We start from the raw sequence: 14742 nt of genomic DNA, 5'->3' as shown, positions 1-14742 counted from the left end.
AAAAAGTAGAAGCTCTTTTATTTTTTTTGTAATAACTTTATTGTACATAATTTTGTTTTACAAGTCAACAGACGTGGAGGAAGTTCTCAAATCCTTACTGAGAATAAAAGTACTAATATCACACTGTAAACCCACTCATACCATAGTGTAGAAACACTATGTTACAGTCATGTTTGAAGCTAAATATCCGTAAAAGACACAAATTCTGTGAGAACTTCTGATTATGCAAGTGTGCGCATGCGCGAAATCGTTGGACCCGTTTCTGTCTGTGCTGGACGATTACTATCTCTACATGTGTTACTCTTTGGTTGTTTACGTTTCGGATGGTTTCCACGTCCGCAGCTCGTGACTGAACGTCAGTGTTTCTGGACTAAAGTTTAAATATAAAACCAGAGTTTAACGTCAACCGGAGCTTTTTAAACAACTGACAGAAAATAGCGACTTGTAGCCGCTTCATGTAAGCTAACGTGTCGTTAGCTACAGAAGCTAACTGTTATAAAACGAACTGTACTCTGATCTTTGAGCTCCCTACTGACGTCACTACGAACGGTGAGAAGGAACTTTACTCTGAAAATAATAATATATGTGTTCATATTATTATATTAACACACATATTAGAATACAGAAAAGAATATTAATATATATTAATATTGTATTAATATAATATATTACTATAATATATGTGTTCATATTATTATATTAACACACATATTAGAATACAGAAAATAATATTAATATATATTAATATTGTATTAATATAATATATTACCATAATATATGTGTTCATATTATTATTATATTAACACATGTCTTATTATAATACAGAACATATTATTTAATTAACACATATAATATATATTATCTTCTGTATTAAAATATTGACGTCTTCATATTTTAACAATATTAACACATTAATATATAAATATAATAATAATATTATAATATTAATGTCTGTGTGTTTTTCAGATCTGCACGATGGCAAATCCTTTGAGGGCCGAAGTGTTTCGACTCTATAAAAACGTGAGTCTGAGTTTATTTATTCTGATATATATATTATATCTACCATATATAGATTTACATTTGATTCCTCAGATTCTCTCTGTGGGAACTTTAAGTTCTTAAATATTTCGAATTAATTTTAAACTGATTGTTTTAAATGTGGATAAAAATGCAACCTGATTTTAAAGTTTGATCTGAAGTAAATATTTAACTTATATTTATTAATAAAAACATTATGATAAAATCAGCTGAAGCAAACAAGTCAAAAACTGACCTGAACCTGAGAATACAGGAGAGGAAAGTAACTAAGTACATAATACAATACTGAAGGACACATTTGAGGTACTTTATTTTTTAAGCATTTTGTGAAATATAAAAGCTGATTTCAGCATCTCACATTTGAATATTTGCTGCTTTTCTTTTGTCAATAAACAGATGATAATGTGAACAATTCAGGGTTAATATAATAAACTAAAGATCATAAACTTAACTGATCTCCTCCTTCACCTCCCTCCTCAGCTCCTCCACCTGGGCCGTGAGTATCCTAAAGGAGGCGACTTTTTCAGGGACCGTCTCAGAGCGTCGTTCCTTAAGAATAAAGGCGTCGCCGACCCGCAGCAGATCAGGGAGCTGATTGGTCGAGGAGAGTACGTGTGCAGAGAGCTGGAGGCGCTGTACTACCTGAGGAAGTACCGAGCGATGAAGAAACGCTACTACGAGGAACAAACACAAACACACGTCTACGAGGAACAAACACGTCAATGAAACGATCGACTCAAAGACACTAAAGTTTATTTTAAAGTCATTCAAACTGCAGATTTAAAGATTTTATTAGTTTTGTTCGAAGGACAGAAAAACAAAAAACAACCAAATAAAAAGAGTAAAAACAGACGAGTCGTCCTTCATGAAGCAGGAAGTAGCTCTCAGGAGGTCAGAGGTGAGAGGGGGCGGGGTCAGCCAGGTTTGCTCTGCAGATGGGACACGTGGTGTTCTCCTGTCAATCAAGATGATGATGTCATCAAACACACGATTCACAGAAACGTATTTTATAATCCGCAGATTAAACATTTAGTTTCACATCACAGCTGATCAATCAATATAAATAATGTAGATTAAAGACGACATTAAGAAAATAAACGTTATTTAAATTGATACAATATAACGAAGAAATTAAAAGCGATGACGTGAGTTTGGAAATAATTACTGATGTCTCGTCTTCAGCAGCTAATCAATCAAACAGGATCGTTGATGAGATCATTGAGGAGATCATTGAGGAGATCGTTGAGGAGATCATTGAGGAGATCATTGATGAGATCGTTGAGGAGATCATTGAGGAGATCATTGATGAGATCATTGAGGAGATTGTTGAGATCGTTGATGAGATCGTTGATGAGATCGTTGATGAGATCATTGAGGAGATTGTTGAGATCGTTGAGATCATTGAGGAGATCGTTGATGAGATCATTGATGAGATCATTGAGGAGATCGTTGAGGAGATCATTGAGGAGATCGTTGAGATCGTTGAGGAGATCGTTGAGATCATTGATGAGATCATTGAGGAGATCATTGAGGAGATCGTTGAGGAGATCGTTGATGAGATCGTTGAGGAGATCATTGAGATCGTTGAGGAGATCATTGAGGAGATCATTCAGGAGATCATTGAGGAGATCGTTGAGGAAATCGTTGAGGAGATCATTGAGGAGATCATTCAGGAGATCATTGAGGAGATCGTTGATGAGATCATTGATGAGATCATTGATGAGATCATTGAGGAGATCGTTGAGGAGATCATTGATGAGATCGTTGAGATCATTGAGGAGATCGTTGAGATCATTGATGAGATCATTGAGGAGATCATTGAGGAGATCATTGATGAGATCATTGATGAGATCATTGAGGAGATCATTGAGGAGATCATTGAGGAGATCATTGATGAGATCGTTGATGAGATCATTGAGGAGATCGTTGAGATCATTGATGAGATCGTTGAGGAGATCGTTGATGAGATCATTGATGAGATCATTGAGGAGATCATTGATGAGATCATTGAGGAGATCATTGATGAGATCATTGAGGAGATCATTGATGAGATCGTTGAGATCGTTGATGAGATCATTGAGGAGATCGTTGAGATCATTGATGAGATCATTGATGATCTGAGAATCTGTTTTGAAGATTTTAGAAATTCTTGTTTTGCTGCTTAAGAAATATTTGTTTCAAGATTAATGAAGAAATGTTGATTCTTTAATAAATTGTCTTTTTCTCACAGAATATTCAAAAAGAACTGATTACAGAGTACAGATCAGAGTACAGATCAGAGTACTGATCAGAGTACTGATCAGAGTACTGATCAGAGTACTGATCAGAGTACTGATCAGAATACAGATCAGAGTACAGATCAGAGTACTGATCAGAGTACAGATCAGAGTACTGATCAGAGTACAGATCAGAGTACAGATCAGAGTACAGATCAGAGTACTGATCAGAGTACTGATCAGAGTACAGATCAGAGTACTGATCAGAGTACAGATCAGAGTACTGATCAGAGTACTGATCAGAGTACTGATCAGAGTACAGATCAGAGTACAGATCAGAGTACTGATCAGAGACCCGTCACCAATGAAAACACATCTGACAGGAACATGAAGTTTATTCTCTGCTGACTAAAATAACTTTAACACGTTAGAACTTTGAATTAAACAAATTCAGATCTTCCATATTTCAGCAATAAAAACCTTTTTAAGTGTCGACGTAAAAAAACGTCTCATTTAAAACAAACTAATTATTTATGAGCTGAACGTTTAAAGAAACAGTTCAATGTTTTAATATAAGAAGATTTTACTTTAGTTTATCACACGTGTCACTTTAAATGATTAGGAGGAGTCAGGCCAACAGTTCACCTCTGTTTCCAGTCTTTATGCTAAGCTAAGCTAACCAGTACTTCATGTTTACTGTTCTGACTCTCAGAGAGGAAGAGGAGAGATGAAGAGGAGTCGTTACCTTCAGCCACCGGTCGATACACTGGACGTGGTAGTCATGGAAACAAGGCAGCATCCTCAGCTTCTCACCATCAGTGTAGTCACAGAAACAGATCTGACACCTGTCAATCAATCCGTCAACAGATGAGTCATCCTCACATTCATAATGATGTAACGTCTCAGTTCAGAGTGACGATGATTTCTTAAACTATTTTCACGATAAAACACTTTCCCAGAATGCAACAGCTCACAAGAGTCTGACCGTTAGAGTCCTGATCAATGCCTCAGAGATCAATACTGATGATCAGCTGTATAATGTGTATAATATATATACATATACACATGTTATCTGATCAATACTCACTGAGTGTTCTCTCCACTGTTGGTCATCTTGAAGCTTTTCGTCGGAAACATCTGGATTTCGCTCCGACTCAACTTGTGAGACACAACAGAACCCTGACGCTCCTCAAAGGCCAGAAGAGCCTGAAGAAGAAAAGAAGAGACGTTAAAATATAGATTTATTACAAACACGACATGTGAGGAGCTGCTTCTTCCTCCTCCTCCTCCTCCTCACCTCGTAGTCGTTCCCCTGAAGATCTTCTGACAGCTCAGGGTTGGCGTTCCTCCTCCGGCCCCGCCCACGTCTCCTGTGTCGACCAATCAGATCTGTAGAAACACAGCAGAGACTAAACACGGAGCAAGACTCCGTCGTTATTCTGTATATATAATAGTGTTATTAACACACACACACACACGAGTGTGACCATTGAAGGGAAGCGACCGCCGACGGGAAGCGACCGCCGACAATGATAATAAATAATAAAAAAACATTATTGTGAAAAGCCGTCGAGGATCTCACCGTCGTCGAAGTGGACCACAGGAGAGACGGCAGCCAGGAGGTGAGGCATCCAGCTGGGCTCCATGTAGGGCGGGAACTGCACAGAACCACATGACATCACTTCCTGTTTCTCTTACACAGATATACATAACCACACATTATACTTGTTAGAATCGCGTGCGTGTCTCACCATATGGTGGCTCTGCTGATGAAGACGATGGCGGTGAAGCTGATGATGAAGGTGATGGTGGTGTCTGCTGTGAGACTCCTCCTGGTCAAACTGGGCCTGAGTGAACAGAGAAACATTATTTCTTCTTCTCTCTCAGGTGAGTCGTCCATCTGCAGGTGAAGATTTCTCACCTGAAGACTTCGAGCCATCGCCTCGTCTTCCTCCTCCTGAGCAGAGCGCACCACCTCCTCATCGTCACTGATGACGATCTCCTCTGGAGCTGAAGGAGGAGGAGAAGAAGAAACAGTGTTATACTTCTCTTCAGAAACAGCTGATTAAACTAAATCATCTTTTTAATTTACGAACAATGATAATACTGTAATGATGACAAACACTGAGTTTCTACCGGTTCAATTACATTTAAAACCTTTTTAACACAGAAATGTTACTGTGTGGACATACTTTTCAGTCGGCCAACATCTCTGTATTAAAAATCCTTTTTTTAATTGATCTTATGTAATCTTCTAATTTTCTGAGATAGTGAATTTGGGGTTTTCATTAGCTGTAAGTCATAATCATCAAAACTAAAAGACATAAACGCTTGAAATATATCACCCTGTGTGGAATGCATCGATATCATATATGAGTTTCACTTTTTGAATTTAATTACTGAAATAAATTCACTTTTCGATTCTAATTCATTGAGCTGCACCTGTGTATATACACATATATATATATATTTGTATATATACATTTGTGTATATAAATATGTCTCACCTGAGGAAGCGTCTCCCTGCTCTCCGCTCAGCCACCTCCTCTCCTCTGCAGTGAGGAAGGAGAGCGAGGAGGAGGTGAGACGAGCAGCACCGTCTTCTGCTGAGGAGCTCGCCACCTCCACCTCCTCCTCTGATATGGGTGTGAGGTATGAGGAGGAGGATGAGGAGGAGGATGAGGAGCAGGAGGCGGTGGACAGTGGCGCCTCCAGCCAGCCGCTCAGAGGAAACGCCCGGAGAGAGGAAGCAGGAAGGAAGCCGGCGCTCTGCTCGCTCATCACCGCCGACAGACGTCTGCGCTTAGATTTATGGGAAAGTTCTGGTCGTCCTGGAGACCTGATGACAGACAGCTGCGGACACACAGGCACACAGACACAGACAGACACGTCAGCATCTGGACGGAGCTGAAGACGAGAGGACAATGTGTTCACACTTACAGGACTGAGAGGTTGCTCTGAGACGCGAGCGCGTCGCCTCCGCTTGCCGAGCTGTGGGCTGATAAGCAACATAAAACATCAAGTCAACAGTTTGAATAGTTCCTGGTCCTCAGTGAGAGCCGTGTCCTCATACGTCTGCAAATAAACAAGAATACAAATATGTTGATGACCATATTTAGTCCTCATTAAACAGATTGTAGCATTACGTCACCGTTAGCTCAGTGATTGCTCCTCATTAACTTCTCTCTCCTTCAGACTAAAGATCCAGCAGGTGATGAACCATCAGATGAACCATCAGAAGAACCATCAGATGAACCATCAGAAGCACCATCAGAAGAACCATCAGAGGAACCATCAGATGAACCATCAGATGAACCATCAGATGAACCACCAGAAGCACCATCAGAAGAACCATCAGATGAACCATCAGAAGAACCATCAGATGAACCATCAGATGAACCATCAGATGAACCATCAGATGAACCATCAGAGGAACCATCAGAGGAACCATCAGAGGAACCATCAGAGGAACCATCAGATGAACCATCAGAAGAACCATCAGATGAACCATCAGAGGAACCATCAGATGAACCATCAGATGAACCATCAGAGGAACCATCAGAGGAACCATCAGAGGAACCATCAGATGAACCATCAGATGAACCATCAGAAGAACCATCAGATGAACCATCAGATGAACCATCAGATGAACCATCAGATGAACCATCAGAGGAACCATCAGAGGAACCATCAGAGGAACCATCAGAGGAACCATCAGAAGAACCATCAGAAGAACCATCAGATGAACCATCAGATGAACCATCAGAGGAACCATCAGAAGAACCATCAGAATAACCATCAGAAGAACCATCAGATGAACCATCAGAAGAACCATCAGAGGAACCATCAGAGGAACCATCAGATGAACCATCAGAGGAACCATCAGAAGAACCATCAGAAGAACCATCAGATGAACCATCAGATGAACCATCAGAGGAACCATCAGAGGAACCATCAGAGGAACCATCAGATGAACCATCAGAGGAACCATCAGAAGAACCATCAGAAGAACCATCAGATGAACCATCAGATGAACCATCAGAGGAACCATCAGAAGAACCATCAGAATAACCATCAGAAGAACCATCAGATGAACCATCAGAAGAACCATCAGAAGAACCATCAGATGAACCATCAGAAGAACCATCAGAAGAACCATCAGATGAACCATCAGATGAACCATCAGAAGAACCATCAGAAGAACCATCAGATGAACCATCAGAAGAACCATCAGATGAACCATCAGAGGAACCATCAGAAGAACCATCAGAGGAACCATCAGAAGAACCATCAGAGGAACCATCAGATGAACCATCAGATGAACCATCAGAAGAACCATCAACCCTGATCAATCAATACTTTTACTACTTTTATATACTTTTACTACATTTATATATTTTTATATACTTTAACTACATATATATACTTTTATATACTTTAACAACATTTATATACTTCTACTTCAGTCAGGTTTTGAATGCAGGACTTTTACTTGTTGTGGAGTATTTTCAGAGTGTGTATTAGTACTTTTACTGCAGTAAATTATCTAAAAACGTCTTCATTCATACAGTGTTCTCTGTATGAATAATGTAATGTATATAAATAATATTTAGGTAATATTTATATATTATTTATATCATATTTATATACATGTAAATTATTCATACAGAGAATGTTGTAGTCATACAAATATATTTATTAAAGATATCTGTATGACTATAACAGGTGTACAGGTGTGACAGGTGTAAAGGTGTGATAGGTGTACAGGTGAGACAGGTGTGCAGGTGTACAGGTGAGATAGGTGTGACAGGTGTGACAGGTGTGACAGGTGTGATAGGTGTGATAGGTGTGATAGGTGTGACAGGTGTGATAGGTGTGATAGGTGTGCAGGTGTGACAGGTGTGACAGGTGTGATAGGTGTGCAGGTGTGACAGGTGTGCAGGTGTACAGGTGTGACAGGTGTGATAGGTGTGCCAGGTGTGATAGGTGTGATAGGTGTGCAGGTGTGACAGGTGTGACAGGTGTGATAGGTGTGCAGGTGTGACAGGTGTGATAGGTGTGCAGGTGTGACAGGTGTGCAGGTGTACAGGTGAGATAGGTGTGCAGGTGTACAGGTGTGACAGGTGTGATAGGTGTGACAGGTGTGATAGGTGTGATAGGTGTGATAGGTGTGCAGGTGTGACAGGTGTGCAGGTGTACAGGTGTGACAGGTGTGATAGGTGTGCAGGTGTGACAGGTGTGCAGGTGTACAGGTGTGATAGGTGTGCAGGTGTGACAGGTGTGCAGGTGTACAGGTGTGATAGGTGTGCAGGTGAGATAGGTGAGATAGGTGTGCAGGTGAGATAGGTGTACAGGTGAGATAGGTGTGCAGGTGAGATAGGTGTACAGGTGAGATAGGTGTGCAGGTGAGATAGGTGTACATGTTACCTGGGTGTCTCTGGGACCAGGATGGAGAGATCTTGGTAGAGGACCTCAGATGGATCCAAGAGGCCTCGGATCAGACCTCCAGGACTGTCCGGCTCAGACGAACAGGGACTTTCTGCGCACGGATCCTCCATGATATCCTCTGATGGTAGAACACCTGGTTCTAGAACACCTGGTTCTACACGCTAGGATCTCATCCAATCAGGACTCATGTCCACCAGATACCGACAGGTAGACTCACCTGAGAATAAATTAACCAGAGAAGACACAAACACAGAGACCAATTATTGATCTGATGGTACAGGTTCTATGCAGAGGAGAAGGAGAAGGAGAAGATTAAGAAGGAGGAGAAAAAGAAGATGGAGAAGGAGGAGAAGGAGGAGAAAAAGAAGATGGAGAAGGAGAAGAAGAACACACATGAACACACTAACACATGAACACACGAACACACGAAGCAGGATCTCTAAAGAGAAATGTACAAAGACGAACATAGAAGCGGCTCTTTCTCTGCTGGTGTTCAGGACAGTTCGTCGAATAAAGTTATTGATCAAACGTTACAGTTACTGTAGATCATATTCATAAAATGAAGCAGGACCAAAAAGACAAAACAAACTAAGTTTAAATTAAAATCACTTGTTTTTGTTGTTAGCATTAGCATGTGTTAGCTGAGTTAGCGCAGAGAGCTAGCTAAAGTGCCCACAGAAACACAAACACGAGAATAAATCGAAATAAAAATCAATGAAACTTTCCTTCTATCAATAACAACAACGTTACACACCTGATATCTGCGCACTTTAACACGATTTGAACGTTGTCGTCCTTTTCTTTCGGTTAGTTAACGACGATCCTTGAGACGGAGGAGTCTCTGGAACCCACAACAGGAAGTGCACTTCAAAATAAGAGTGGGAACTTCCGGCGTCACACGAGAAAAGTACCGAAAATTCCCTTCGAAAAGTACCAAGTTTCATTTTTCACGAGGATAAAAATATATTAGAAATAAAAAATTGAATGCACTGAATACATTTATTAAAAGGAGAAATACATAAAGTCACAAACTGTAAAAAGGGGATATGTCAGTCAGTTTAAATTAGAGATGCAACGATTCGTTTAATAAACATTATTCAACAATTATTTTGATAATCAATCGTTGTTTTCTTGTTTTTGTTGTGACTTTCCAAATACAACCTGCAGTTATGACCCAAATCGAACTCCCATTTTATACAATAATAATGAATATGAACTTAATTTACAACTTAGTTCTTTACAAGACAAAATGTAATTAAAATAAAATCAAAACAACATTGAGTAAAATGATCTGTACAAAAAAATGAATGAAATAAAGTTTATCATTGTAAACTAAATATCCTTGAGTTTTAACCTCTGAAGACGTCACTTTTTTAAATGATAGTTTGTTGCAGCCCTAGTGATAATAACATGTGATAAAACACGAGATAAGATCAGATAATCCTTTATTACATCCGCTGTTGCCTCAAAGTGTAATTATGACTCAATCAAACATGCAAATAGAATAATATGAATAATCTCATGAGTCGCTGTGCTTAGTGACTCCTCAGACTTGTAGGACATTTGAGTGTAGAACTGTGTGTTTAGAAGATAGAATAAAAGTGTTTAATTATTCATATTTGAGAATTCATAATTAGTCACAATCATAAGTGTTTTGGAAATGTATAATTAAGATAAGCATAAAGTGTTTTAGGATTAGCAGCTAGAAGTAGAACTAGAGACAATATAGGGACGGATGTGTCGCCTGAGGAGCTGGAAGAGTTTTTTGCACCGGGGTTTATTGTTTTCATATTCCATAGAAGTAGTGTACTTCACTGTGTAATTGTATTTGCATCAGTAGGATTAAATTCCTTTTAATTGTAAACCAGTTTTGGTGGAGTTATTATCGCAGCGTGTCCACTGCAGACAGCAGCTGGCCACGCGCTCTGACCTCTCTCTGGGGTGAAATCCAGCCCCGACAGACTGGAGGACTTAAACCTTGATGGGTTCAGTCCCAGAAGATGATTCTGATTCTGATGTCCTAGTTTCCTCTCTCCTCGCATGGTTCCCTCCATGCATCCCTGGTGGGAGGGACTAAGACGCAAGGAAAGGATGCAAGTGAGGGAAACGGGGATGATGCAATTAAGAGACTTGGGACGTCCTCTTGGAGGAGCAGTGCTCGCGCTGGCGCCGGCGACTCGTCTGGACGGGAACGTGCAGCGTGGGACAGAGAATCGATTCTGCCCCACGCTGAATCTATTTGAGGACACTGATTGGCTAAATTGTATGTCACTCATTTATATCTTCAATCAGCAATTGGCTAAACTGCTTCATAGACCCGCCTCTTTTGGGCAGTTTCTCCAGCGCCCCAGAGCTGCTGAGACGTGCACACGCGGAGGACGTGCACACGCGGAGGACACGTGCACACGCGGAGGACCTGCACACGCGGAGGACGTGCACACGCGGAGGACGTGCACACGCGGAGGACACGTGCACATGCGGAGGACCTGCAGGAAAAGCATATATTTACCGCAGATATCATATTTTACACATATTACTGGTGATTCCATATTTCAAAAACACAAATATTGACAACTTGTAGAGTTTATTCTTATTTATTTTATTTGTTGTGGCTCAAGGTGGGGCGGCGCCCTAGCGCCTCTATAGAGCAGCCAACACTGGCTCAAGGTTCATACTCTGTCGAGATCAACCAGCTGCACCAACATGCTGAGTGCTATGAGGCCCGTGACACGACTCCTTCAGCAGCCCAGGTCTCCACACCATCACTCCTGCTGTGTACAAGAAAACAAAAGCCAAACAGAGACTCAAATCAGAGAGTCTCACCAGCGAGGATTGTTGTATTGAAACCGAACCGTGGCACCACTGTATCGCATTGAACCGTATTTTATTGAACCATTGTTATGCGCAAAGATCAATCATGAATTCATAAGTAGCGTATTGTGCACTTTTATCTTAAAGTGCTGCTCTATGAACTAAAGGTCAATAACATTTGGTTTAAACACTTTAAACACATCAGGTTGTTGTTAGCAGCAGTATTCCCTTCACACAGCAGCAGTTATAACACAGTTATAATGATTCTGATCAGAGATATTCAGTTCATAACTTTATCTTCATGTGTGTAAGAGATGATATTTAAATATTCATCTTAAACTGCAAACATATCTACATCATGTTTTTATGTTGTTAAATTCTCAGTAGTGATACAAATGATGCTTATTATACATATTACACACACAACAACTTTAGGGTGATAAGAAGCTGTACATGGAGGGACTTAGGACCCAGGGGAGTGTAGGTGAAGGAAACAGGAAGAGATGGAAGTGATGTCACACAAACAGCTGTTCACCGCTCGCTGCCAGTTCTTGTGTTAAAAATGTCCGCTTAATAATACATTTATACATTTTGTTAATTCATGAATGCGTTAACGTGATAATAACGCGTTAACTTGCCCAGCACCAATATATCTATAATATAACATACGAACACTTGTTTTATGTTACCGGGATATCATTTGTGATAAAAGAGAAGATAGCACGAAGTAAAGAAACATGAAAGGAACACAAACACTTGAACACATCAAAACAAACTAGAACAACAAAATCACTTTTACAGCCTTGAAAACATTTTAAAGTTCAATAAAGAGCTGAAAGGATGAAGAGTTTCTGTAGGCCAACAGGAAGTCATCATCACTGGTTCCCTCAGCCAATCAGATTCTTCCATTAGATTGTAGATTATGACATAAATAATCTGTGTCAAACAAACGTTGATGATTCTTCCAGGCTGAGCTAACGTTAGTCTATAAAGGAACCACCGAAACAAAAAAGGGTCAATCAGCGTGTAGCCCCGCCCTAAAGCATCCCCTGCTTTATGGTCTACTAGAGACCTGTCAATCACAGTAGCCCCGCCCTAAAGCATCCCCTGCTTTATGGTCTACTAGAGACCTGTCAATCACAGTAGCCCCGCCCTAAAGTATCCCCTGCTTTATGGTCTACGAGACCTGTCAATCACAGTAGCCCCGCCCTAAAGCATCCCCTGCTTTATGGTCTGTGTGACTCTAAATGGACCATAATGTACTAAATGAACATCATGCTGTATTGAAGAAGACTTGAAACTAGAGATTGAGACATAAACTCATGTTTACAATGTTTACTGAGGGAATAAATCAAGAGAGAAGTAGAGTCATTTTCTATAGACTTCTATACAACCAGAGGAGTCGCCCCCTGGTGGACACTAGAGAGACTGCAGCTTTAAGCTTTTTACGTTCTCCTTGTATTGTATGTTTCCACGTCTTTCTGGTTCCGTCTTCCCTGAGAGTCTCGACTGAGACACAGAGGTCCAGTCGGAGTATCTGGTCCTCAGTCGCTCGTCTCTCCCAGTCCGTCCTCCTCTTCGATCCGTCGTCCGATCACCTCCAGCCGCACCTTCTTATTCTTCTTCTGTCCTCTGTGCTCCGCCTCCCTCTGCGGCTGCTCTGATTGGGTGTACCAGGGCTGGTGGGCAGAGGATCCTCCTCCTCCTCTTCGGAAGCCCCCCCTCCCAGCCCGGACCAGCCCCCAACCCTGCAGGTTGATGGGGTCTGAGGAGGAGTCGCCCTCCTGGACCCCCCTGAGCTGATCCAGCTCTCTGGCGCTGAGGGACGACATCTTGACGGGAACCGTGTTGCCGAACTTTGAGTAGTCGACGCAGTAACGGCCGTCCTCCTCCGTCATGATGGAGACGAAGCGCCTCCCCCACAGGATCTCCTCGGGGGTGTAGGAGGTCCGGGCCTGCATGGTGATACCAGTGGTCTCCACCACCCCTGAGACAGGAGACACACACAGGGTTCACTTCCTGTCTACTTCCTGTCTACTTCCTGTCTACTGAAACACAAACACTTAGACCACTGCTGATGTTGTTGTTTGATATAACATCTTATATACAACGTGATTATATATAATATAATATTGTATATAATGTAGTTACATATAATATTATGTTATATATACAGTATATAATTGAATAACATATATATATAATATAATGATATATTATATATCATTTATATATAATATATAATAGACTATCATATTATATATAATCATGTCATTTAAATAATTAAAAATAATAATACAACATTACAGAAAACACAATACTCATATTTTCATGTCAATGTTGCAAAGATTAAGAAAGTTTCTCAATTATTTTCTGTCAAGAAATCAATTAATCAACGAATATTTACAGTAAAGTCCAGAAAGCTGCAGGTCTGCTGAGACGCTCAGCTCCTTTAAATCAAGACTGAAGACTTTCTGTTTGCTGCTGCCTTTAATTGAACCACGTTCAATTCATATATTCATCACTTTCCTGCATTTCTGCATTTTATTTCTTACACTGTTTCTTTAATTGTTTTTAAATCTCCTTTTCTTTTGATGTTTTGATGCTTTTAATGGTTTTATGTGAAGCACTTTGAATTACCTTGTTGTTGAAATGTGCTGTACTAATAAACTTGCCTTGCCTGAACAATTAAAGACTGATTCAATTCAAACATCAAATGTTATTTGAAATGCAAAAGTCAGAAAAGCAAAAGTAAAATCTCTCAGGTAGAAGAACTAAGTCAGTGTTTATGTCTCCTATCAGCGTCCAGGTCTACGTGGTCCCTGACCCTCCAGGATGACGAGGATCTCCAGGTCCTCGGAGGCCAGCGACTGTGCGGAGAGCTCGTACAGAGGACTTCCTCTCTCCATGGTGTGGCTGATGATCAGAGGAGACACCAGGAAGATGCCGTTGCTCCTCAGAGGGTTCTCCACCTGGATGTCCAGCTGACACACCGGGATCACCTCGCCCTCCGCCGTCACCGTCCGCCGGATCACCTGCAGGTAAAACCTTCAGTCTCAACACCTTAAACCAGGGGTGTCAAACATACGGCCCGCGGCCCGGACCCGGCCCACCACGTCATTTTATGTGGCCCACGAATCCGCCAGCAAAAAAATAATAATAATAATTTTTTTTTTATTTTTTTTTACAAAAATTTAAAGTTAGATGTGAAAATAAAAATATCCCCATG

The 14742-nt window shown here is 40.8% G+C and overlaps 3 protein-coding genes across 5 annotated transcripts in view; 1 reads left to right on the top strand and 2 right to left on the bottom strand.

Moving 5' to 3' along the window:
- The first annotated feature begins 324 nt into the window (after window positions 1-324).
- Window positions 325-1882, top strand: lyrm5b (LYR motif containing 5b). Its single transcript, XM_079273172.1, has 3 exons — window positions 325-549; window positions 967-1020; window positions 1519-1882. The coding sequence occupies exons 2-3, from the start codon at window positions 976-978 to the stop codon at window positions 1762-1764; spliced, it is 291 nt and encodes a 96-aa protein (XP_079129298.1). The 5' UTR covers window positions 325-549; window positions 967-975; the 3' UTR covers window positions 1765-1882.
- LOC306780719 (uncharacterized protein) lies at window positions 1811-9554 on the bottom strand. 2 transcript variants are annotated; one of them, XM_079273153.1, is made up of 11 exons: window positions 9457-9554; window positions 8682-8919; window positions 6195-6252; window positions 5762-6107; window positions 5176-5264; window positions 5006-5101; window positions 4837-4912; window positions 4552-4643; window positions 4342-4460; window positions 4000-4099; window positions 1811-1993 (listed from the first exon to the last, which is right to left on the bottom strand). In XM_079273153.1, the coding sequence occupies exons 2-11, from the start codon at window positions 8810-8812 to the stop codon at window positions 1931-1933; spliced, it is 1170 nt and encodes a 389-aa protein (XP_079129279.1). In that variant the 5' UTR covers window positions 8813-8919; window positions 9457-9554; the 3' UTR covers window positions 1811-1930. The 2 variants fall into 2 exon arrangements, with proteins under 2 accessions (XP_079129279.1, XP_079129280.1); XM_079273154.1 differs by having other exon boundaries at window positions 8682-8985; window positions 9457-9526.
- A 3416-nt stretch (window positions 9555-12970) lies between these two features.
- The window catches only part of kcnj11l (potassium inwardly rectifying channel subfamily J member 11, like), a 6511-nt gene continuing 4739 nt past the window's right edge, over window positions 12971-14742 (bottom strand). For both annotated transcript variants that reach the window (XM_079275513.1, XM_079275512.1), the window contains 2 exons: window positions 14341-14548; window positions 12971-13500 (listed from right to left, as the gene is read on the bottom strand). In XM_079275513.1, the coding sequence (XP_079131639.1) occupies window positions 13058-13500; window positions 14341-14548 (651 nt within the window). In that variant the 3' untranslated portion in view covers window positions 12971-13057. The remainder of the gene's footprint in view (window positions 13501-14340; window positions 14549-14742) is intronic.

This window comes from Melanostigma gelatinosum, assembly GCF_949748355.1.
Source record: "Melanostigma gelatinosum genome assembly, chromosome: 1".
In the NCBI taxonomy this organism is placed as follows: domain Eukaryota; kingdom Metazoa; phylum Chordata; class Actinopteri; order Perciformes; family Zoarcidae; genus Melanostigma; species Melanostigma gelatinosum.
The sequence above is the reverse complement of the archived record's forward strand: the minus strand, read 5'-3'. Positions and strand labels throughout refer to the sequence as shown.